At 40.0% G+C, this 26,548-nt stretch overlaps 1 protein-coding gene across 2 annotated transcripts in view; it reads right to left on the bottom strand.

The window, feature by feature from the left end:
• Nucleotides 1–26,548, bottom strand: part of itprid2 (ITPR interacting domain containing 2) — a 34,865-nt gene that overhangs the window by 3,830 nt on the left and 4,487 nt on the right. Inside the window, exons 2-22 of one of the 2 annotated variants that reach the window (XM_026294881.1) lie at nt 26,311–26,397; nt 24,352–24,507; nt 23,351–23,393; nt 21,165–21,214; nt 20,872–20,925; nt 17,241–17,280; nt 16,753–16,848; nt 14,298–14,357; nt 14,053–14,200; nt 13,550–13,610; nt 7,610–7,720; nt 6,662–7,013; nt 5,841–6,063; nt 5,392–5,440; nt 4,125–4,207; nt 2,097–3,878; nt 1,329–1,388; nt 1,037–1,161; nt 836–941; nt 482–547; nt 61–390 (exon numbers count right to left, since the gene is read on the bottom strand). In XM_026294881.1, the coding sequence (XP_026150666.1) occupies nt 61–390; nt 482–547; nt 836–941; nt 1,037–1,161; nt 1,329–1,388; nt 2,097–3,878; nt 4,125–4,207; nt 5,392–5,440; nt 5,841–6,063; nt 6,662–7,013; nt 7,610–7,720; nt 13,550–13,610; nt 14,053–14,200; nt 14,298–14,357; nt 16,753–16,848; nt 17,241–17,280; nt 20,872–20,925; nt 21,165–21,214; nt 23,351–23,393; nt 24,352–24,507; nt 26,311–26,374 (4,059 nt within the window). In that variant the 5' untranslated portion in view covers nt 26,375–26,397. The remainder of the gene's footprint in view (nt 1–60; nt 391–481; nt 548–835; nt 942–1,036; nt 1,162–1,328; nt 1,389–2,096; nt 3,879–4,124; nt 4,208–5,391; nt 5,441–5,840; nt 6,064–6,661; nt 7,014–7,609; nt 7,721–13,549; nt 13,611–14,052; nt 14,201–14,297; nt 14,358–16,752; nt 16,849–17,240; nt 17,281–20,871; nt 20,926–21,164; nt 21,215–23,350; nt 23,394–24,351; nt 24,508–26,310; nt 26,398–26,548) is intronic. The other variant, XM_026294882.1, reaches the window with a different exon arrangement.

Below are 26,548 nucleotides of genomic sequence, written 5' to 3'. Positions count from 1 at the left end.
GACATGTTAATTCATTACTACTACAGTTTTATTCAAAGGCCTGTGTTGACAGACTGTTACCTCTCTGATGAGCTGCTGCAGGTTTTCCACTCTGACGCCCTGTGCTCCGTCTTCCTCTGGTACTTCACCATGACTTCTTTCACCACCACCACCTTTATCCCTCTCTCCCTCCTCCTCCTCCTCCTCCTCTTCCTCAGTGCATGTGTTAGGTCGAGGAGGGAGGACAGGGGTTATGTTGATTGATGCTCGGTACTTGTTTTGCCTCTGCTCGCCATCTCCTCCTTCTCTGACTGGACTGGATGATCGGGAGGAGGGGTTGGTGGAGGGGCCCTGGCCGTCGTAGCTGAGCTCTGATTGGAGGAAGAGCTGCTCTCTGAGAAGGTCCGATACCTGGACAGATGAGATGAAGTCATCCATTAAGACAAATTTTAATTTTATCTTTATATACACAAGTGTGTGTGTGTGTGTGTGTTGTGCTGACCGGCTCCATGGCTCTCAGTGCAGAGTTGGTGGACAGACTGTCAACACTACCATCTCTATGGAGACCCTGAGGAAGAGAACAGGACTGACAGCATTACTACAAGGACACATCACATCAAACCTTTTGTGTGTTGTTTCTCTATACCTGCATTGTGTATTGGATCATGTATTGTCTGATTTGTGTGTGTTGTGTTTCTATACTCTATCGTTTGTGCACAGATACCCTATAGTGTGTGTATTGGCTGTATGTAGACTGTAGTTTGTGTGTGCATAGTGTGTGAGTATATATACACAGTGTTTTGTGTATATACTGTGTGTTTTATGTGTATATAACCTGTGTGTCGTGTGTACATACCATATGATGCGTCATCTCCAACAGTCTGTCTTCCAGCTGTTGTTCCAGCTCTTGTAGTTCCTCTCTCACTGCTGACCTCAGAGCCTGAAGTTGCTCCATCTCCAACCTACACAGACAAACAATCACCAGGTTTTGCTTTCTATCAATTAACATGAGTCCAGGATACTGTGAAACACGTATCTGTTCACAGTTATGTGTCACCTGTCAGCAGGGCTCAGGTGTTTGTAGACCAGAGCCTGCTGTCGGATTATTGACAGCTCCAAGTCCATCATCTGACTGCGAAATAAGTTCAGACTCCTCCTCTTCTGCTGAAACTCTGCCAAAGACTGAAGACAGAGAGAGATAGAGGGAAACACACTTCAGTGACAATGACAATAGATCAGTCACTTTGTCGAATCCTGGATCAAACCAAAACCACAAACGAGACCACAATTATAACTACTTCATTAAGAGCACGCACAAAATTCTAGGGGTGTTTGAGGAATGATAGTACCTGGTGGCTGGACAGAGCTGCTCTGTGGTCTGTGAATGCATCTGGAGTGTCAGCTCGGTTCTACGTGAGAGAAATGGGACAGTGATTTCAGTACAGGATGTTGAACACAACAAGATGACAAAAACAAAGTTGGAGTTAACTTGGTCAAACCTATTTTACTCAAAGTGTACAAATCAACTCCTACAAAACATAAGTAAGCAACAATAGTAAGATAGGCCTAATAGGGCAGCAGGTCGGAGCAGTTAGTGACCATATTGATTTTACATGAAGCCCCAGGTTGTCTGGCTGAAAAAAGAAGGGCAAAAAGTAAAACTATAACCCAAAGTGTTGTAAACACCAACTACACTTCAAGGACAAGTTTGGCATTTTAGAAAATTGGTTTCTTACCTGTTTTGCCAAGACTTGAGGAGATTAACAAAGTCTTTGTGTGCTAAACGTGAAATTAACCATCTTAGCCTGGCTAAAGGTTTTATCAACTTTATTTAATCTGTATAAAACCCCAAATGTAAAACCAAAAAAACCCTGTTTTACCTTCAATCACTGTGGTAGGGAATAAGACAAACTATTGGCTTGTTTACACCCTATTTGATGGGTGTTTGTTGTCCCATTGGACATATTTTTATGGCCAAATAGAAAAAGCTACAACAAGAAAACCACAATTGTTACAGACCAATGTTTTCATCTAAAGAGATTAGAGATGCAAACTACCACAAACAACAACTAAAGCAACCACATAGGCTAAAGGGATTAAGACTGAAAAGGAATAACCTGGCTCAGACTCTGAACTGTTCCTCTGATATCATGCAGAACTCTCCTTAGCTGCATCTCAGTGGTTGATGGGCCCTGGTTGAGTCCTGGAGCTGGAACAAGAGGAGGAGTGAGCCCTGGGTGGAGGTTGTGGCCTAAAGGGAAGGTTGAGGCCAGGCCTGGGTGGAAGCCTGGAGCAGGGCTGGCAAGACCTGGGTGAAGGCTGTGTTCTGGGGCCAGTGGTGGACACTGGGTGATGGGGTGGGGGTACATGAGATGTGGGTTTGTGTTGTACCCATGGTAACCCAGGTAGGGTGAGCCAATCTGTGAGCCGTGAGGACTGGGATGATAAGGCAGCTGGTTACTGTATGAGTGATTGTAGCTCTGCTGGTGCATTATGGACGTCATAGGATCCATATTTCCCAGACTGCTGTGGTGAGGAGGTATGGGAGCTGAGGGATGATGCAAGCTGGAGAAGCTGCCTTGCTTGGGAAATGTGGGAGATGTAGCTTGGTGGAGACTGGTCAGACTGGAATGGTGGTTCAAGGTTTTGTGGTGGTGATGGAGGTTAGGAAGACTAGCATATGGATTGAGAGGGGAGGGGTATTGTGGAGGAGTGTTTCGACAGAAGGGGTAAGGGCTGGGCTTGACGCTGGGACTACTATTGGGGCTGGGGTATAAGTACTGAGGTGAAGGAGTAGAATATGTCATGTGCCCTGGACTCCAGGTTTGCTTGTTTTGGTTGGTGCTCATGTTTTGTTGGAAGTAGCCTGGCTGCTGCTGAGTGAAGGAGAGATCAGGAACACTCTGGGTACTCCAGTAGTGGCTGTGGCCTCCTCCTGACCAATCAGGAGGAGGACTGGAGCCCTGCAGTGAAGAGGATGACTCCATCAAGTAGCGTGGGATGGGTTTAGGTGGGATGAGACCTTCTGTGGGAAGTGTTGTTGGTTGGTTGGTAGAGCCAGATGAGGAGGCAGGGTTTATTAAGAGAGTAGATCGACAGCTGGTTTGTCCTTCCTCCTCCTGTTCCCTATGCTCCTTTTCCTCTTCTTCTTTGTCCCCTTTGTTTTCCTGGGTGTATCTAAAGGAGTACCTGGGCTGGGTGCAGGATGACTGCCCACGGCCAAACTGGATCCTGACTGAGGAGACAACCCTGGAAGGTGAGAGGAGTGAAGAGGGCAGGGAGGAGGACCTCTCCATGCGGATGCCACGTCCTCCTCGTCCTCTTCCTGGGATTTGGGGCGTCTCGCTGGGCAGAGAGTTGATCGGTACCCGACTCAGCTGGTTCTGTTTTGCTCGATTCAGAGCACAAAGGACGACAGAGGATGCCACAGAAGAAGAAAATGAACTGGAATCATCAAAGAACACATGGGTCTCATCCTCCACACCCACTCCCTCCGTCACTGAGGTGATCTCGGTCTTATTCTGTTGTGGTGGTTGTTCTGAAGCAGACATAGTATGAGTAACCTCCGGTTCTGCTTCTGGTTCAGAATCAGTCCTGACCCCATTCTCAATTTGCTCCTCCCCCTGGTTTTCATCCTGCTCTGCTTCCACTGGTCTGTTCTTTGGGAGCTGGTGGGCCGAATAGAGTGGAACCTGCTCTGAAATCCCATCAATCTCATCTTCTTCATTGGAACTACTCTTCCCATCAGCCTCAGCAGCACCCCTAACAGCCACCTCTTCCACTCTGCCATCTGGGAAAATAAATGCTGGTTGGTCCATTGCGAGAGGCGTGGTCACATCTCGTGACACGTGTGATGTCACAGTGGTCTCACTGTCACAGCTGTCGCTGCTCTCCTGCACCTAAATACAATTAAAGAATTACTTAGCAGACCAATGTAATAGGATTTTAAATACCAACACAATATAGAAATATTCCTGCATTCAAAGCCCTACAGACATCTTATCTGCAAAATGTGATTATTTTAGAGTTGATAACGTCTCTAATTTATCTGCTCAGGATACCTTGTTGTGTAATGATTGAGTCATAATTACTGAATTTAATTAGTAATTTAAGAACATTATTACTTGACCCCTTGACAAACAAACCTTGAGGGAGCTGCTGGAATCAGCAGAGGGTTCTTCAGCAAAACCACTGCTGTCTGACTGCTGGCTGACTGTCCTCAGCAGGTCTGAGAGACAGAGACGATAAAAACATCTGGGCTTATTCCTGTAGTACCACTTATGTCCAGCAGGTGGCAGAAACAAGCTTTTAATACACAGTATAAATGTGTATACACTCAATAGTAGGGAATAGATCAAAACTCTCATATCGAACAGAAACATAGACGCTAGATGTTCAAGTGAGATTCTGCTTAGAGGATTTAAAAAGAATACATACGGACGCATGCTAAATGAAAATCAATAACAAAAATAAGCTTCTTTTAGGATTTCACCTGTCTATATATGGTGTTTCTCTAATGGATCTTACATAAGACAATTGTTATAATTTCATGTCAACAAAAAAATCCCCAAATTTCACAGATTTGTAAAAAAAAAGTTTGTCATTTTATTGATTTATGCACATAGTTCTGCTGTGTTGGTGAAGAAAATATCATATTCCAGTTTTCTTTCAGTAATTGAAATTCCCAAACCATGAACCTGACTTACCGGATCAGTACCTGACTTAAACAATCTGTGTTCAGACTGTAGATGTGTGTGTAAACATGTGTGAACATGTCTGTTGTAGGTGAATTATAAAAACCATCAATAATATTTGATTACAGACTGACATTACAAATTCTATTCATACTGACATTCAGTGTTTAATAAGTGCTGTCACAGGACTGCATTACATAGGAGTTCATCTAACCACATGTAATAGAAGCTACTGAGGTCCTGACTCCTAATATACATGAAGGTTTCATAACTAGTAATTACCAATTAACTGCTAATTGTACAAAATCAGTTAAATATAAACTTAAACGATTAAAGATTTAAACTAGATTTGACAACCAGAAGATAAAGGACTCATTGTTGTCTACTGCACCTCAGTGGTGCAAATGCTATATACCTTAGCAATTACTTAAATTATTTCATAACCATGTGGAGGCTTCTAGGGTCTTTGCCAAATAAGTGTGGAAATCTCCTAACAAAGGCAATAAAAACAACTAATAGCAAGTAAACAATGCAAAATGTTCAAAACATTGGTTTGGAAATTGTTTATGAAGTAGTAAAAGTATATAAGGCCTCAACATACAGAGAATGCATCTCAGTGACATAAATATAAACATTACTTCTGTCTGTTTGCAGGAAAACCCCGCAGGACAAGTCAGAGATTAAGGTGAGGTTAAAATCAGATTTTAGGGTGACTCACCAGTGGCTCTGTCTCTGGGTGGCAGTGCATCATCTTCATTACTCTGAATCTGAATAACAAACAACAGGATGAATTTTAAAAGAAGGAAACAAAGAGCTGCTCCAGGTTAGTATCTTCAGTCAAAGGAAAAGCAAACAGAACAAAAAAAAGATAAACAGCGTGGATTTGTACAGACACACTATCAACATGCTTGTTCTGCTGCAGCAACAGACCTTCAGTAAAATCACCTTAGTGTTACATTCAAATATGATGAGAAGAGGATTTCAATCTAACCTTATTTGTATGAATTTGACTACTAGAATACTTCTATAGTACTTTTCTGGCACTGGGAGGCACACATGAACAAACTAAAGTATGTTCATGTGTCAGGGACACAGGTCTTCTACTGATAGTTAAAAGTTTTCCTATGTTCTAATTTCACTTTAAATCACACCTGGAGAACACGTTACCTCCTCTATGTCGAAAGAGTCTGCGTTTTCATTGCGAAGCTGTGCCAGCTGAGGTAAAGCCAGGGTGAGAGGAACCTTCTCTGTGGTTGAGATCAAGTTCTCCTTGTCCTCCTCTTTGACCACCTGGGGTCTCTCTTCTGTCTTCTGATTGGGTGACTGAAGGTCACCTGACTCTGGTTGACACTCTCCATTGGTTGCTGGTTCAGTACTGCTCTGTTTAGGACTGTTGAGAAATCAGCAGTGAATACAGACTGGCAGTGGTGGAAAGTACTTATTTGTATTATACAGTATGCCACTATATTTCAGAGGGAAATCCTGTCATTTTTTTTCTTCACTATATTTTTTTAATTGCCTACATTTGACAGCTGGTCATAGAGAGGCAACAGGGTAGAAAGATTGGGGTGACCCACAACACATGTTGATGGCTGGACTTAAACCACAGATGTTGCAAACCGTGCCCCATGTGTATGGAGCACCTGCCAGAACCGATCAGCTACTGGGACGCTCTATATTTATTTATTTATTTACTTTACAATTGATGATCTTATAAAAAGACATGACAATAATAAAATTCAATATATTGATAAAAACTAAACCAGCAGTCTCTAGTTTGGGACTCTCGCCAGTTTCAGATGTCTATGATTTGTTATCAGCTCAAGCTAGGTCCCAAAATTTAAAAACTTCATGTATCTGAATGGGGCAATTTTTTCTATTAAATGCCACATTCTTCCACCGCTGCCAACTGGTAGAAATAACAATAATAAATTATTAGCAAAATTATAAATTATAAATTATAAATAATAATAAGTAGCTACTGCTACCTGTCGTCTCTCAGCCGATCTGTATCACCGTCCCCGTTGGTTTCCTCGGTAACTGTTGCCAAGGAACTGTCTCTCTTGCGGACGTGTTTCTGACTGACCGTTTCTGCCTGGAGGTCTGGGTTGTCCTGTTCTGGACCAGCGTGTACGTGGCCATTAGTGTGTGTGTGTTCAGAGGGAGTGTGTCCGTTCAGCTGTTTGTGCTGGTTAGCTGTGTGTGTTTCAGATGACTCGGCATTTGCGGACGTGAGCAGGTTGCGATTGCTGATGGTCCTCTTGAGGAATTTAGCGACGTTCAGAGCTGAGCTGCTCCTTTTCAGAGGAGGAGAGGACTCGTTACCTCCTCTTTCTCCTCCTGTGAAGATGAACATATACTCATGAATCCATTTGTCAAGTTTTTTTCTATAGTGAAGACAAAGGACTGATGACATGACCATGTTATGAAACTGAAGCTAATGTCTAAATATCTGTTTATCATTCATGAAAAAAGTCGTAAGCCTAAAATTAAATTTACCATTAACTCAATATATCTGATAAAATTACCACAAATATTTTGAAGATGTTGATTCATAATCACTTTTCATTTCATGTGTATTTGGGGCCGTCAAAGTTGTTTTCTTGAGAACAAAACGTTTATTTTCTTTTATAGTTGGGTTTCTTTTATTTTCTTAAAGTATTAAACAGATACAAATACCAGAAAGAGGACCATACGAAGTATATTTTGTATGGAACATCTGCATACAATTAAACTGTTGCAACCACAGCTGCATTCAGCTTTTGCTTTTAGCATTCTTGGTATTCAACAGTGTTGTTCACAACTTTAAACCTTCAGTGTCAGACTCTGACTGAATCCCTATCTGACGTATAATCCTAAATATTTGTTAAATACAGATAAAACCAAAAGATTTTTTCCATGTGTCAGCAGACTTGACATAGACTTGGCATTGTTACCTTGTTGGTCACTTGAGCTGATGCACTGGACTGGCTGACCAGAGACTTGACTGTAGAGCTGGAAGAACTCATTAGCTACTGTAGTCAACACCTCGATCTGACGGAAACGACCTGAGACAGAGAGACACAAAACCACAGTCTCTAAATGCTTCACCAAGACAAACCCAAGTAAAAATAAAGACAGAAAAGACCAAACGCAAAATTCAAATAAAACGTTTAAATTCTGCCATAATTTGAAGTCTGTAAGAATTTGCCTGTTTTTCAGTTTTAGGTGATGAATCAAACAAATAAAAGTACTAGAGCTGAGGCACTGCAGGAGAAACATTAAACATGACCTGCTCAAAGGGGTGGCTAGCAGTTTCCCCCTGCTTTAAGTCTTTGTGCTAAGTTAGGCTAAACAGTTTTTGGTCACACAGATATGAAAATGAAATCCATCACCTCATCTGACTAAAGGGTTTTGGTGCAGATGAAAGTTGATATCTGTGAGAGAAATGCTGTGAAGTCTAGTTCACTGTGACATGTTCAATTTAAAGCTTTGGCCCAGGTAATCATCCCTGGCTAGGGCAGGGATAGTAGGAAAACAAGCAGGGCTGAAGATTTTAAAGAACATGGTTTGGTGACCCCTGATCTAGAGAAAGCAGCAAAGCAAAGCCAGAAACCAGGAGACACTTTTATCACACCCACAACTGCAACAGGCACATTTTGCCTACAGAGCCAATAACAGATGGAATTAAAAACCTCATACCATACCATCTGTTTCTGTACACCACTTCTACCGTGACAAGAACCTCAATCTTAATGGAAGTGAAGAGGGCTTAAAATAGGTCCATAAGCCTGAGAACAGTGTTTCCTAAATTGTTAAGACTGTTTCTTTAAGTGTAATAAGTGGCAAGGAGTAGATCAGGAGGCAGATTAGTTAAAAGTCTGAACATGTCAACATCCAACAGTGAGGCAGCTCTCTCCCTCCTCTGGGCCAGTCCAAATATCTCTGCTATGTTTCCTGGTGTCTCTCGGCTTGTTTTTAAGGCACTCTTCAAAATAACACCCATCTAAAAAGGGCAATTCAGTCCTGTCCCATCTTCAGCCTTGTGAAGATGAGTCTTGAAAAAGAGAAAGAATAAAGCACCAGTAAAACCTCACAAAATGAAAACACATATGGAAACCACAAGGGACCGTTTATGTTTGGTTAATCCAATAATTTGCTACGTTGTGGCCTCTTTTCTGCATTTTCAGCATAACATTATGTGTCAAAAATCTCCCTTCACTTTTGAGTGAAGGGAGTAATGTTAGATACAGCCAGAACTAGTTAGACTACTGCACCAAAATACACTTTATTAATGAAAGAATACATATCGTTCATCCAATTGGATGATTTTCACACCTAAATTACAAAAGAGTTTGTGGGTGTGCAGCAAAAGACTGCAAAAATAAAAAGCTTTGTGCTGGGACTGAATGCAGGCATCAGAGCCACTCCTCTTTCTTTTCTTCTTCTTCTACTATGGTTGTGTAAGTTGAGCTGTCAGGATGATGACTTGCATACTTTCCTTCCTTCCTCCCCACCATCCCTCGCTGTCTAAATACTTGTCAGTCTGTTATGAACACAGATGTCTGTCTTCTGTAAAAGCCTCATAACTCCATGTCTTCACCTCAAACAGAGTCCAGGCCTATTTCTCGCACCTCTGACCCCATCCTGGCCTCTAACAGACTTGTTGGTCGATAAATTTAGTCACGTCACTGAAAGTATTCCAACTCCAATTTTGGTGATTTTCATTCTCATTTAATCTAACAGTGAGTTTAAACTAACTGTGTTAGTATAGTAAACACCTTAAAACACTGATAGGTGCCATTATAAATGTAAAGCCCAACATAATATTGGCACATTTTCTAAAGGTAATTCCTTTGGCCTTTATTACAGAAAAAAAAAAAAAAAAAAAAACATGGGACAGGTTTCGTGCTGGAATTACATGGCATATTTCTTAATCACTGAGCTGCTGGGATGGGCAAAGTCAACACATTTTTACAGTACAATCCCCAACAGTTATCCTGAAAACCTGACATGACCAGGCAAGATACGTGGTTTTAGATGTGGTCTATCTTAGACTTTGACAACCGATTACACAAATTGTTATCCCCAATGTATTTTGCAAATGAATATCCATAAACACACCTAAGAGTCAATGTTTTCCACAGTATGAAAGTATTTCTGTGATACTTGTCTGTGACAGAAACAGCTAACAGCTAATTCTGCATTTTCTAATCACATAATCTAAACAAATCTAGACCCAAAAAACCCTCCAGTGTTAGCCCACAGCAAAACTCACTGAATCCATAGCAGATCTACAGATCTACACAATACTGAGCCGTTTTTAGATCCTTGTTTTGGTTTTACCAACAGCTGAAAGATAAATTCAGAAATCGTTGATTGTTGTGGATCTGGTTTGCACAAACACGACTCTAATGTGACGATAATTTCATTCTGCAACTACAGGATGTAACAACAATGGTCTGATTAAATATTAGCCATAACATTTTTATTAGGTGATAACATTGTCACTCAGCTTTCAACTTGTTCTGCTGCCAAAGGGCCAATGAAAAACACAGATCACCATCAATCCATCCATCATCTATACCTGCTTATTCTGAACCAGGGTCACAGGGATCTGCTGGAGCCTATCCCAGCTCTCTTTCGGTGAAAGGCAGGGGTACACCCTGGACAGGTCACCAGTCCATCACAGGCACAAAGCACTACTTTAAGTTAAAACATATATTACTTAATTTATTACTTAATATATTGCTAATTTATTATTATCAACGTGTCAGGCAGTCACACAGGTATTTCAGTCACATCCCCGCATGACTACAGAACAAAAACCTCTTATTGAAGCAGCAGCTGTGTGTTGTGATATTAATGCTATGTTTCCTGCTGACTGCTGACTCTGCACTAATGCTCATTCTGAGGATTCTAAAACAGGAAGTGAGGAATAAGAAAAAAAACGACATGTACTCCAGCTTTTTTTCTCTCCTCATCCCAAGAGATTCTTTCTGATGGTGAGAACAGAGCTTACATAACAAACAACAACACACACACACACGTGTCTGGGATCCCGGGAACCAATAGGACAGTATGAGAATGCTCTGGAAAGGAAGAAAGAGTCCAGGAACCACAGAGAGAACAGAGACTGTTAAAGGAGCAGCTCACTTAGAAAAACAGGTCCAGTTCTGACCTGTGTCTCTGCAGCTTTTCTGATGGTTAGTCAGCAGGTGTTTTACATTTAAGGCTTCAGCAAGGTTCAATGAAGTCCTTGTCTCGCAACTGGCAACTCACAAAGCACAACAGGCAATGTAAACACAACACATCCATCACTCAGGTGGTTGTGAGCTGCATGACTTGAGATCAGTTTACTTTTTGCGACTAGACCAGTCAGGGAAGAGTCAGACCAGGGGCAGAGAGTCTGGTTTTCCCAAATGAGGACAAAGCACGCCACTGAATAGAGCACAAAAACAGAAGAATACATCAAAAGGGATCACACAAAAAGATAAGTTATCAAAAATTTCAGCCAGAGACAGTTTGCCCACACAATGGAGAATATTTTTTATCCATCTATCAGCTACAGGATAGCCTACCACTTACCCTGTAGAGGGTCATGGGGACTTGACATTGGGTGAGAAACTAAATGTCTCGCTCAATGACAGATCAGCAGTCTATCACAGGGCTGACAGAGACTCACTCACACCTAAAAAGCATTTAACCATTTAACCAGTTTGATCCCCAAGCATCCTCCTGTCTACATGCTGAAGTGTCCTTGGGCAAAGAATTCCCAGCGGGCAACTGTAAAGTGTTTTGCCCATTAAAAACACTATCATTTTACTAATCTAGAGAAATATCACTAATTTAGAGATAAATTATATGTAATCTAATCTAAAGATATAATATATATAAAATGGACAAACCATAGTGATAGAGATTATCTCTGGCTACAACATGTGAGGCCATGGCAGTCGACTGAACTGTGTGTTCAGTCCTGTTCCATGTGCAGGTATCAGGCTGATGTCTTGTCAACACAAAGAGTGCAGACTTTCGGTTTCTGCTGTCTCAGTGCTCAAAGTGATAATTAAACTGGTTGATGTTGAAGCATCTGTTGTTGACATTAGTACTGATACGTAGCTATTTTTTTTAATGCATTATGGTGGATGTTTTTTTGCGTGGTGCAGGTGTTTCGGCCCTTTTCCTGTCTCCTGACTCAGTTAATTTAGCTTCAGTGTGCGTGCCACCTAACAACTCGTGACTCATTTAGTTGTTATCAGTAGATAACAAAAAAAAATAGGTCATGATCCTAAGATAAGCAAATGGGAACTATGTGTACGTACAAGCCACCACACCCGCTCTGAACATTCATAACAAACAGTGTCAGGTTGTTTCTTCTGTAATTATTCAGATTCATACACCTGGTGACCTCTGACCAGCAGGCCGAAGAGACATCTAAATCCTGAACCATTGAAAACCCAGACCAGAAATCTGCTCGTTAGCCAGCGTCACTCTGACATTATCAGATAACCCAACATATGCATTTCAGCAACATGCTCTTGTTAAACAGGGCTCTTGTTCCTCAATGTGTCCTTTTAGAGCGTAAATAAAGGCTATATAGATGGTTATATATTTACATAGTTGTTAGATCAGTTCTCCCACACAGTGCCAGGATCATGCTGTTACAACAGCGATAGTGACAAGTCAGAATGTGTCTGCATTTGTCGTTTATTGTGAATTAATAACAGTATGATACCACAACAAAGCCTGTCTGATTGTGGACATTTATCCAGTTAGTTACACTATTACCCTGAACAGTCCAGCATATAGATGAAAAGTCTTAATTTGTGTTCAAAATTAAATGTCAAAAGCACCAAGAACTGTATTGTAGTAAAACAGTGCAGCGCACATGGAGCTGCTGCTGCAAGTTGGTTAATGTTGAACATAACTCTGCACTGAAAATAGTCATTTCAATCTGATATCTGTGGTGAATGTGCTGTTCTCAGGCCATCTGATCTTTTGAATTCCCAACTTTGACAAATACATGACAGGCTGCATCTTCCATAGCCAGCAACAACAAACAAATGAGCAAGGCTAGGAAGGATAAGGTCAATAAGTCTTGGAAAATTCATACTGGCAAAAATACAAATCTGCTTCACTGAACAGCATAATAACCTTACAAATCAAAAGAACAAAGATATAAATTCTGGTCCAGGCAAATGTATCCTGAATTTCAAATGCTGAGGTCATTCTGCTAAACAAAAAACTATCTCATTCACCTCAAACCAACTTGGCCCAGTCATGAGGTTCAATCTGGTCAAACAAAGACCAAGGTGAAAAATCAAACTTTTCCAGTCCTGAAATACTTCAGCTGTGGAGTAATTCATTTTCTCACACGCAAAGGATCTTTGGTTAAGCCTTTTTTTTTTTACAGCACCAAGACAATTAAACTGTCAAGAAGAAAAGAATCAGCCGTGTGTGCATGTGAGTCTTCAATTAACGACCCGGTACCTTCATGCAAACACAAGTTTGAAAACAAAAAGAGGCCAGGATGTTAGCGGAGCAGGTCTGTGTGTGTGTGTCTGGGACAAACAGATCTTTGTCCTTGCTGGCTGTGTTGTCCAGGCAATTGGCAAAACTGCTAAAAGAACTGAAGGACCCCACAAAACACCACAAAAGTGCTGGGAACAGGACACACAGTCTTTGAGCTTCCTCTATCTACAGTTTCAGGACACGAACTCCTGAGCTTCACATCACTAACACGATTAACCATCCACCCGCAGTACAAAGGTGTTTGGCTTTTGTTGCCCGACTGAAACGTATTACAGTAGAACACATTGTTAGGGATGCAGAGAGTCGTAAACACTGGAACAGATGCAGGAGTACTGTAATGTGTATGGTATAGATGCACATACTTGTCAGTGCGTAGTTCGGGTTCTCCAGTTCCATGCGCTGCAGCTGAGCTCCCAGGTAAACCTGCAGGTGAAGCACAGGAAGAGATGTCATTATAAAACTGCATCAGTGATAAGTGTTACTGACAGAGCAGGTGGCAGACTCCAAAAAGGACTCTGGTGTATTCTCACAGGTAGAGTTATATATTAGAGGTAGGGCAGGTAATCCTAGAAAAACCAGCAAGAGTGAAATGAGTGGCAGGTCTTTTTTCCACCCTGCTATTGCCTCACATTATGGATTGTTTCGCTTTATGTTGTGCATTTAATTTATTCAGTGTTACTGTGGACAGGACAGTATGGTTGTGTATGTGTGAGTGACTGTCTAAAACGGCTGTTCTGGGCGATTTTTGGTTGCCAATAAATGAACAGACCTGGAGACATAGGGAGTAAACTGGTATTGGTACCAGCAGTTCAAAGGTTTTTGCTTCCTGATCAATCAGGATCAATCACCCCATTTTCATCAGTACCTTCATGTCAATGCCACGTGCTGAGGAGGAGCTGTTAAAGAACCTGGAGGGAATTTTTGAGGCCAGGTCAGGTTCTTCTCGACCAAAACCAAGATTTAGGAGGATTTCCTCAGGGTCCTCCTCATACAGGTCCAGCAGCTCTGACACACTGTGGACATACACACAGACAGTGAGTCAGCAGGTGAGTCATCTGGTCAGTCAGTTTGCAGTTGAGTTAGTCTGCTGGTTAGTTTAGTCAGTCTAACCGCAGGGTAAGGAGGATCTTCACTGGGTACGTCTCTGCCTGCTCCAACACCCCTGAAACACTATGAAAACAGACATCCAGTTAGTACTTCTCACACAGCTTGATGTTAGCGCTGTTAGTCTGTTAGTGAGGTAGTTAGGTCATTATTTGGTCAGTGAGAGTTAGTGATGACGCAGCCTCCCTGGAGATTGCAACAATGCTCTGCCCCTCCCCAGATCGTCAACAACCCCACCTGGAGAAAGTACAGTAGACACCTGAAGAACCCGACCAGCAGCAGCAGATCAGTCCCTCCAGCTTCTGGCAAAATTTATTTGTGACTATTGAGGACCAAAATAACAAAATTAAGGCTTTACATCAGCTTTAGAAAAAAACAAAAAAAAGCTGTTGTTGGGTATTTTGCCTTAATTTGCTCTAATATTAAAAGCTGTGAGTCATATGTCAAACATGACTGTTTAAAAAAAATGACTCATAATCATGACGCACAAAGACTTCCAGTAAGTTGAAAAATAGGCTTAGTTTATCTCAGGAATATCCTCTTTAGCACTTTGTTTTTAGACCAAAAAAGTACCAGAAAGGTTCCTGTTCCAGTCAACATGTAGGTTTGATTTGCATTGAATTATTTTTCTATGCAACAATGTGGTGACTGGTAAAATTGGAAAGCCTTCACTGAATTTGACCTTTTCTGATCATAATGTCTTTAAAAATCACACAGATTGTTTGAATTTACATTCACGCTTGTGAACACAACATGACAGATTCCTGGAGGGACCAAATGATGCAGTAATCCTGGGTTTGTGTTAAGTGGTTAGTACAAAAACCTTTTTAAAGCAGAATCAGAGGTACACTATCAGGACAGGTATCACATATTTTGTTTCAGTGGCTCCTGCAGCAGAAAATAGATTCAGCTTTTTGTCCTCATTCCCTGACCGTAAAGGTTAAAATATGTCTTAAGAACATTGTTTCATGCATGTTAGAAACAAAAGTCAGGGATTTGTCTTAATAAAATCAATCATCTTGATAACGCAGGCCATTAAATGATGCCTTCCTAATTCAAAGTTTGTCTGGAGCTAATCCCTAGACAATGATTCCCTGTTTTATTTTCCAATTCTTTACCTACACTGAAAGCACATTAGATAGGAAATATTAGGAGAGGCAACTATTGTTGTAGGAAAGACTTTAAAGACTTTAAAAATTTTGAATTTGCCCTTTAATGAAGCTAATGTGGTTCCCTGAAGGTCTGATACCTGTTTTTAACCCTGTATGTTACTGTACATGACCCATCTCTGGGCTTTTAACTGTGAATTAACTGGTTTTCATCCTGAAACACCCAGAAACCTGAACAATCTGCTGCAAAACTCTGCCACACTGAACGCAGCCCAGGAGCCTCTCAAACCCTGCGTCACCAACATACAACAGGGGATGGATCACCCATGATGCACCAGCCACAGCACATTATTAACCATTACACCTCCAACTACTGCTGCACTGCCCAAACTCTGCACTGTCAGTCGAACCCTTTGCTCCCCACCACCAAAAAGTCAACCTCCCACTACCAGTTCATCAGTAAATCCTCCAAACACAAATCTGCTGTTGCACCTTAAACAGTACAATAATATATTTAGTTAGTTTTCTGACCACCACCTGCTTCATTGATAGAGATCTGAAAGTGTTAGAACCCAACATTCCTGACAGAGCAGTGACACTGTGAGCTGTTCTTATCATTCAAACCAGTTAAAGTTTACTTGGATGAGGAAAATCTAACTCACATCTTCACAGGAAAAACGAGAAAGTATCTTGAGAAAACAAAAAATGTTTCTGCGTCTTCTTACAATGAAGCAGAGCTGCAACAATCAGTGGATTAATTTGCTGATAAACAGAAAATGAATCTGTAAATACTGATAATCAAAATAAACATAAGCATAAATGTTTCTTCTGAAATGTGAGGATTTTATGCTATTTCACATGAAAGTAAAATTAATTTCTATGTATTAGGGTTATTGCACAGACAAATAAATGATTAAGTATAAAAGGTGTTGCTGACTATTCTTAACAAAATACTCAGTTAATTGAATAAGTCATTTACTGATTAAATTATTGCAGCACTAAAATTAAGCTGTGTCTACTTAAGAGACTGATATGCAACTTTTGAGGTTAAAAATACAAAATGCATAATAAAACAAATATTTTTAGGGAAGATGCATTTAGCATTATTCATCAGACCATTGTCCAGTTGGAATAGAAACTTGTTAGAGCTCTGTGGTAGATAACCTATATATATTTAACATTTTGTACTGCAGGTTATAACACAATATGGCTGAATTTATTAGGTGCAAATGCATGTTCTGCATTGTTGTTTATTTGGTTTGAAGTTAAGTAACGGCTCTGTGTCCCTGTCCTGCTCTACCTGTTGTTTCCTGCAGAAACCTCCGTGAGTCTGACCAACAGTGTGGACTGACCTGGACACTGTGCTGCTCTTCCCAGATCCTGTGGAGTTCATACTTCTTCCTTTCTCTTTAAACTGACTCCTCTTCTGATCTGCCGCAAGACTGAAACTACACACACATTCACAGTGCAGAAAGAGAAACCAGTTGGGATTAGGACTGTAGTGGCCTCATGTCAAAAACTAGTTTTAAGACTTGAATATTTTGTTCATATTAAGCTTCTTCATTTTAAACGGGGTCCATCTATTTCTGTGTTAAAGTGTTTAACACACAGAAAAACCTTAGGCCAGATCACATTATCCCGTTATACTAGAGCAGTAGACCTGACAAGGACTTTCTGTAATAGACTGTTTTTCAGTGTAGAAAATGTCAGAACATAAAAATGGTCCATTGCTATTTCACGATGGCCAAGTGAATATATTCAATTTGCTTTTATTGTGTGATCGACAGTAAAAATGGCTAAATGGGTGACTAAACGTAGAGAATAAAATAAAATAACTCACCAGGGTTCAGTTTTATTGTTAGTGGAATGAAGGTGGTTGGCTGCATGGAAAAAAAAGAAAATACAGATTACTCATGATTAATTAATCTGCCAGTGACTTTTCTGATTGACTGATAAATCATTTAGTCGAGAAATGTCAAAAATCAGTGATAACAGCCATCACAAGCTCCCCCTGACAACTCAAGGTAACTTCTTCAAATTGCTTCTTTGTCAGATTGATCATCTGAATGAACTGACTGTTCACTTAATCTTTCCCCACTCAGAGCATTTGCTGAATCACAGCTTAGCCACAATAACTAGGCACACTAGGTCTGCCAAATGTGCATGTCACTGTACTATAGGAAACTCAATGCAAATAAAGAGGGGTCTTTGGGGTCTTTCAAAACCCCAAAAACAAGAAAAATGACCTAAATAGTGATCATCTCTTCTAACATAAGATGCAGTTGCTCTTTCCTGCTCTTTATTGGATTTGAGGAAGTTTACATTCCAGCAACTCGTGCTAATAATACCAGAGAAAGTGTTAGTTTTGCCAAATACCTCAGCTGGTTGTCATGCTAAAAGCCCTTTCTCTTGTAACATTAAAAGCGAAAGCATATAATTTAGAAACAAAGCAGCCAAACAGGTTACATAATAATAGTCTGATCTAACATTTTTGTTCATCATATTTATAATACCAGGTCAAACAAGCTCTACAATGCAATACAAAAACAATTATGTTTTTTATTATTTACATTCACATAAGAAAGAATCATTTCTTTACACCTGGGACACAGTACTACACAAAGGTTTTAGGTGACTAAGAGAGCTCTGATTTCAACATCAAGAGTCAGCCTGGGATTATATGAAGCAGCAGAGACAGGCAAAAATCCACAGGAGAACAAGTTCTCCAAGATACTTGCAATGACTTACGTGCCAAGTGCCTTTAAAAACTAAAGACAGCTGGTGCCATTTTAGAGGCAAAGGTGATCAGAACAAATTAAATTTAGGGCGTTTCTGGTTACTACACTGTGTGTCAAGTTAATTTAAACTGTTTATGGCATTATTTTTAGACAGCATTCTTACTACACTTTTAGTTCCTAAAACCTATGCACAGATCTGTTCATGCAGGGTCAGCCTCAGTCTATTAGCACAACATCATGCATGTATCTACTAAGCGTGAATTTATGTTCTTATGATGTTCTTACTTTAAAACTACTTAAGTGGAAACATAAAAAGTTGGCTTCATCAGCTAACTAGCTTTAAAATCTGCCCCAGACAGTTGTTGGCTCAATAAGCATTAAACAACAGCCTGCTAAAAATTGCTCTAAGTCTGTCTGAACCCATTGAGCTTAAAATGATTTTAGAGCTAAAGCTGCTGCCATTCTCACTTTGTAAATAAAGCTGAGCCAGGTTAACTTTAATTATGTCAGAGAACTAAAAGTCGTCACTAGCTGGAGGTATGACAGCTGGTTTCTCAGTTGAACCTGTTGAGACCTGCGGTGCTGCTGCTAACTATGTGAGTGTGCCTCCTTTCTTTCTGCTTCATTTCTCCTGAATGTTTCTTTGAATCCAGTGTTTTCTTCTCTGACAGACAACTGGATTAAAGGAGCCAAACATGTCGATAACTGACCTCCTTACATTAATTCACTTATTCATTTGTATCCTATTCACTCTGGACCATTTAATTTACTAATTCGCTATCTTCTCATTCACACATTAACACTTTAATCCCTTCCTATCCTATCCTGTTAACGTTTGACATTACAGCCCATTAGGATCTGTTCATACATGACATCTCCAAAGCCTCTTGCACTGCTGAGGACATTAGCCACTACTGTCAAATATCACTTTCAGCATGATTAAGGCGGTGAGATCTACACTAATGCAGGAAGTAGAAGGAACAGAACAGCTCCTCCACTTTTCAACAAATACTTCACCCAAATCTACAAAGCTTTAATCCTAAAGTGCTGTACACATGAACACAGACAGCTTCGTGAAATGAAAATGGAGAAAGGATTGAGGGTGTTCACAGGGTGTGGTGTCTGAACATAAAACATGACACAACATTTTCAGGGATGGATAGAAATACACAGAGACAGTAACTAAAAAGATGAGCTTGAGTTTAACTCATGCCACCCACTTAACTTTTAGGCAATATTCATCATTTTATTATGAAATATTTGATACATTCATTTTCTTGTGCACAAATTTAAATTGATATACTCTGTTTTTTTTGTCTAGCTTGTAAATTTTTCCATGTGACCCTCGAAAATCAACATTGGCTTAAAGCAAATATAAGAAATATTTAGTATTTTAACCACTGATCACCTTACTATTTGAATTTAAGACGGTGTTGCTCATAGTGACAAACCCACAGAAATTAACACACGAATCTGCAGCTGCCCTCAACTCTACATCTACTCTACATCTTTCAGCTCGTTGTTTTGGTTTTACAGCAAAAAAAAAAAAAGAAAATTAAGATGCAGGACAGGTTATTTCAAAAGGGGAGCAGTCATTATGATGTTTTTTAAAATTAAATACAGTAAAAGTTAACTTGATTTGTGTAGTCAAAATCTACACAACTTCTAATGTTTCATCATCAACTCATTAGCATCTATTCAGTCCCTGCTACTCTGCGTTAACCCCGTACACACACACGCACGCACACATGCACGCACACATACACACAGCCACTACACACAACCATGTCAGTGTTTAGCGCTTCAACATCAAGTCATTACAGGCTATTGCTTACCTAAATAATGTAATGTATTCACAGGTGGTCAGAAACATTATGAAAACACACACACACAAGCAGATGACTGTCAGTCATGCATGTATTGTGTTTCCACACCTGTGTGTTTACTTTAACTTCATGAAGAAACAAGACAGGAATGAATGTGAAGCAATGTTTCACACGATTTTCTGTCAGTTCTCCTGACATTGTTGTGTTTGACACACATAATGAGCTGCATTCACAAAATATCACCAGGTTAAAAGTAGCTCCAAACATGCTCACTCCACAACAACTCCCTGAACTAAGGAGTGAATCAACCGTAAGAGTCTTATTGGTCTAAGAGTAAATCCCCAAGTCCTTCAGTGCCAAAAAAAACAACTCCTTAATGTGTGTGGAATTAAGAGATAATCCAGAAGACTCCACAATGGTCCACATCACGCTTTAACAGATTTTGAGGGCAGATTTGTTGCTATTATTGACAGCTAGTTTAGTAGTCTAAAATGCTAAGGTAATTTTCATTTTTGCTCTTAGATTACCTGATTGTCTGAAAAAATAAGCACTGTTTTTTTTTTTTTTTTAAGACAAAAAAGCTAGCTGTAAGGAAATCATCACTGGTTTTTGTTTCATTCTAGTCATACTAATGTATTTCTATTAAAGTTAAATTAGCACTTAGCAACTGGGGTGACAATGTGGGGTTTGAATAAGGAACTTCTCGACAAACTGTTCAAATCATCAGAGTTTAAGTGGCAACAGTACCAATATAAACCTTCTCATCTACAATAAAGAACAAGACCATTTTCCAAGAGTTTTCCTTGTATTCATGGCATAATTTAAAATATTATTAGCAGACCATGGAAGGAAACTGTTAACAATGAGCACAAATCTCTAATCTTATTTGTATTGTGAATTTACTGACCTTCAGCTCCCAGTGAAAGGTCATCTTCAAAGCTGCAGCCGTTCTTCAGTGCTCCTGTTCTCACACACAGATACGGTAAAGTTGTGAGAATTTCAGTTACATATGCATATTAATACAGTATAGGAGAAACCAATTCTGACACATACTGACAGTGACTGTTAACTGTGATAACTGGTTTCAAGTATTTAGTCATAAACCAAAGTCCCAAGTATGAGGGTGGTGTCAATGTCATAACAGGTAGGGGTCCTTAAAGTTTAAAGTTTAATATATAAACTACAGACAATGTGAATTACCTTTGCTGGGAGAAGCACTCTGATCATCTAGAGAGGCTCCAAGGGGAGTCCTGGATAAGAGAGAAAGAGATGGAGAGTTATAAATCAACCCAAACTACTAAAACATAAAAATGCATGAGCTTAGGTCCTATTATTGCATACTATATGTGGCTACATACATTGTGACACCAGTAGCATACACCAGATATAATGCACCACATAGAGGAAATCAAGGGTATACAACAACCAGGATGTAGGAACCCACAATGATGTGCAGCTTCTATGAATTTTCAATGACATAGTCATACTGCACAGCCCCAACCTTGCTAGACTAGTTAACATCAAAACTCAGGTGGAGAGTAATAAATCCATGCAAACCCTTTGTCGGTATAAAGCAAAATCATCCTGGACTAATACTTGATATAAAGCAAACCATGTCATAAAACTACCCCACTGTATGTATCAAACCTATCCAGGATCAATACCTGCTTAGATTCGATTCTGGCTGCGAAAGGCTCATTAGCCCTTACATCACTAACTAACCTAAATAACCCAACATCTGCCTAAAGTATTTGTCTGTCAGATTAAGGCTAATTATCTCAACACTAAAGCATGCTATGTAAAGGAAAATGACCCCAGGCAAAAGGTTAACTATTCCAGTGTTAGCTGTTTGGAGGCAAACAAAGCCAAGCTAGTTGCTCAGGTAAAGGTGAAGTGACACAGACCAGCTGCCTGTCAGGTGAACATCAACTATCCCAGAACTAACTTCCTGTCAGGCTAAGAAGCCTACGACTAACTTTTGCTGTGCTAACAACTTGGTTAGTGACACAGGCTAACTACATGTTGGGCAAAGATTAACTACTGTATCGCAGTGCTAACTCCTGATCAGGCCAAGACCAAGGCTAGATTAAATAACCCCAAGCCAAATCCCAGGAATTCTACTGACCAGACAATTTGTCCCAGGCTAACTAGTTGACAGATCAGGTTAGCTGACAGTAGCAGTAAGCTAAAGGATCTGAGGTGCTGTCTGCAGCTGGACGTTGGGTACACTGAGCTGTTACACAACCTGCAGCTCTTATCAATGGGACAAACTTCATGGTGCCATTCAACACACACACAAACTTGTTTTTATACCTCATGTGGACATTACACTGACCTATCTGGAGACTTACCCTAACTTTAACCTTAACCACTAGCTGCCTAACCCTAACCCTTACCCTAAGCTTAACCTAACTCTAACCTCACCCTACCTTTAAACCAAGTTGTCTCTTTAAAATTGAATAAATTACATGGTGGTGACCTGGCTTTGGTCCCTACAAGGATGTCACTGTGTAAACAGTTTTCAGTCCCCACAATGTAGGAGAAACACGTACACACACAGCAATGGTTGTGTAACTGCGCAGCCGCAGTTCACTTACCCTTGCACTGGCAGCCATGCTGACCCCAGGCCCTGCCCTTCGGTGGCTGCTATGGTAACGTGTGATTCTGATTCTACTGGTCACATTATCGTGGTGATGTTACAGAGGACACGTCACAGCACCATAGAAATGGACGGTTGTGAGTGACACCGGCTAATCATGTGTGTATGTGTGTGTGTGTGAGATAAGAGTATTGACTCAGCAGCAGGAACCCCTCCTCTGTTTACTCTCACTTCTTTTTTCTCCCTTTCTTTCCGTCTTCTGTCAGGTTCTTCCTGAGTCTTTCTTTTCTTCTATTTTCTCTTAACAGCTCTATATGGCCAATATCTGGGCGTGTGTGTGTTCTGAGTGTTGTATGCCTCAGTATTGGCTGCGTGTCAGGTCTAAATAAGTAGGTAATAACACTGCTCCTAAACACACGCACCTCACGACACCAGAAAATCATCATAAACCAGTACATCCAGCTAAAGAAGCATTATGCCTGTTTTTTTATTAACTACAAATTCTCTTTGCCACACATTCCCATGGCTCATTTTCCTTCATCCATTAGTTTTCTCCCTTCTACAGAGTCAAAGTTTCAAGTCAACAACACTAAGCGTGCTACAGAGAAATAATGCCCCCATCCCCATGCTGAACATTTATTCAGTTTTATTTTAATATAACAACAAACGCAGATGGATCTGAAACGTTTGTACGGCTTTAAGACATGACATATGGTAAAGAGGCTAAAGCAAAGCATTAAAAAATACTGGCATGATCCTTTAATAAAGCACTGAATGGATACCATACCTGCATTCACTCAGCCAGCTGGTGATCTTGTTAGGAACTCGCCCTGACAGAAAAACAGGTGAGGATGTTAAAGCAGTTGACAGATGCTGTGTGCAATAGTGATTAAAACTTGCTATAAAAACACTGCACTGGTGTCAGACTTCAGGATACAACTCTCAATATCTGATGGCACCAGATGGCTGCAATTCCACCAGATTTTACGACTAAATGAGCCACTAAATGAGCCACATTCACATTCACACCTTGACACATTGCAGAACTCTCTGGGAAACAATAAATATAAGGTAAAATAATGATAATGCCCTTTACATCCTCAAACTAAAATCTTGAAAATAATGAAGCAGAAAGTCTTATGGTGGCCCAGAGAATTAGTTGCTCTTAAAATACAAACAAAATACAAATGGACAAACTACAAGTTCTCTTAACCAATATGACAAAACAATACAGAAAATATATTGGTTGTGTTTTGTATGTTTTCGTTGCATAACTGAGGTGCAAAGAGACAACACAACCAACTATAGAAACACGCTGCAAATACAGAAAACGCCGTATATCTTCCAATAGTTTTATAATGTAACACTATAAACACGTTTTTAACAAGCTTTTTTAAATTATGTTATTAATAGAGAATAATCATAGTATCAAATAATTAAGATCAAGATATGCACTGAGTGGATTATTTTCCATCTGAAAACTGTATCGGAGACCCTGTCTAAGGTGCATAAGATACACTATACCACTGGGCTTTCTGTTCACTCACCTGTTACTTATTAGCTTACATTTACAGCCATATTTATATAACTGTGGCCAGATAAAACTGTCCAATAACAGGTGATATTCACTACTGACTGGCACTTAGTTAATGTGCCTGCAAGGTGGCAGGGAAGTTGATATTGAACATACAGTGCCTGAAATACAGGATTAATATGAAATATTTCAAAATACAGTGAACTTTCAAAATATTCCATTGTGATACTGCTGATGACAGTTGAGCATCTAACCTGGCTCGTCTGAGGGTCTTTGTCTGTCCTCATCTCTGTGGGGCCCCTGGAAGCTACAAGCCTCTTGTTTTGATTCTTGCCACTGCGAGTCTCTGCTCTGGGCCCAGGCCAGACGGCGCATAGAGGCTTTGCTGCAGCCTGACGTCACTCTGGGATCTGAGGATCAATTAAGTAAATAATAGTCTGTCACGCTGTTAAGTCATCAATCAGGTCTTGCAGGTATTCAACCTGACAAACAGAAGCTGTAATCAAGTAAAAAAAAAAAATAAACACAGCCAGAGAGTCAAGTTGAGCAATCACACACTCTTGACCTACATATATACGTCATCTAACTGATCTTTTCAACCACCAGTCTGAGAGGAGACAATATAGACAAGAGGCCTAGAATTAAAACATTGTCACATCATGTTTTGTGTGGACCAGTACTTTGAAGTGGACCTTTGATGAACAAAAACAGCGAAGCATCAAAACCTTCTTTTGGTTGTCTGATATAGCCCCATATCTCCATCAGACACACTCCAGTATTATTCGCAGCATGTCCTAAATAGGCTGTTGTGATGTTAAGTAACACTATAAATAAAATTAATATTTTTTGAAAACACAATTGCTTCAATTGGTTTGGCCCAGTTTGCAATCATACTATTATCACTCTTTATCGTTCAGCTAACTGTTGTTTTTCCATTACTTTAAGCTTGGGCTGGGACTTTTAACACGTTATGGTCAATTAAATACAGAAACAATAACAAAAAAACGCGGAAGTTCCACCATAGAAAAGTGCGATTAAATGCGTTATTGTTTCTGTGATAAATTGATCGACATTATCACGTTAAAGTCCCAGCCCTACTTTTAGCTATTTCAACTGTTTATTAGGTACATTTAGTTAATTATTCAAGACTTTACCAGTTATTTGTAGTTAACAACTTCAATTGTTAATGCATTACATTTAGCTATTTAAATGGTTAACATTAATCTCTCATGTTTTGCTAACAATTTTTAATGTTTTATCTATTGTTTTTAACTATTTCTATCCTTAAAAATTATATATGTCCATTTTTTAGGTATATATTTCAACTATTTATTCATTCAATTTAACAGTTTCTATTATTTGAGGCCTATTAGATTAGTTAGTTGCTAATAGCTTAGTTTTTTTTTCTACTACGGAGCGAGCTGTCCAGGTTAGCAGCAATATTTGTTAATTAACTATCTTGAGGCTTACTAGCTTAGTTAAAAGCAACTCTATAGAGGCAGGCTTGAGGCCTGCTAGGTTCTTTGTGATGGGGATGTGGGTGCAGGCAAAGCAGGTGGTGATTCTGGGTCTCTGGAACACACTGTTGAGCCTTCTTAGTGTCGTGGAACCAACTAAACAAAACACCATTATTGAAATGAACCTGTCGACTTGCCTGCACTCTGTGACCCACACAGAAGCGCCATAAAGGTTGTGAATTTGGTATTTCTTCTTCAATTAATATAACTGGTAGTATTAGCAGGATAGAGAAGACAGGACGAAAAACAATTCAAGGCAGCGTAACAAACAGTGTGGCTGAACAGTGACACTGACAGTCATTGTAGTGTTGTAGCTACAGGGTTTGAGCTGTCCTGTTGCCACCAAGTATAATTAACTGTGCTAGCGGGTCTGTGCCAACAGGATGACCAGCATGACCCATTCTGTATGGGGACCTGTGAAAACATTGGATGTGCACTCCAAGTTAGGGTTGTAGAGTGACCTTGGTGTGGGGCCCTGAAGATTAGCTCATGTTTTATTCATGTTTTTCAGTTAATTGTCTATTTTACGTCCCCCTTAAACACATTATCAGCAGTTAATTTGTTCATTAAGTAACAATTATAACAGTAACAGTTACAATAATTAGTAACAGATAATATCCATTCACTTATCTGGGGCTGGGTAATAGATAATACTTTTTTTATTTCACTTTTAACAGTTTAAGTAAGACAACGCACCTGGAGCAACACTGGTGTCCACTCCCAGAGCTCCAGTCTCCATATCTGTCTGTCTGTGTGTCATTCGGTTAGAAATGTCTGATGACTCTTCAGCAACATCAGCATCAGGTAACATACATGGAGAGAGAGAGAGAGACAGACAGAGAGAAAATCTTATTTATTTGTTTATTTAACAGGGACAGCACATATTAATAAAATCTGATGTAAATGTAGCAGAGTTAGCCTAAAGGTGACCCTT

This window comes from Mastacembelus armatus, chromosome 21, assembly GCF_900324485.2.
Source record: "Mastacembelus armatus chromosome 21, fMasArm1.2, whole genome shotgun sequence".
Taxonomy (NCBI): domain Eukaryota; kingdom Metazoa; phylum Chordata; class Actinopteri; order Synbranchiformes; family Mastacembelidae; genus Mastacembelus; species Mastacembelus armatus.
The sequence above is the reverse complement of the archived record's forward strand: the minus strand, read 5'-3'. Positions and strand labels throughout refer to the sequence as shown.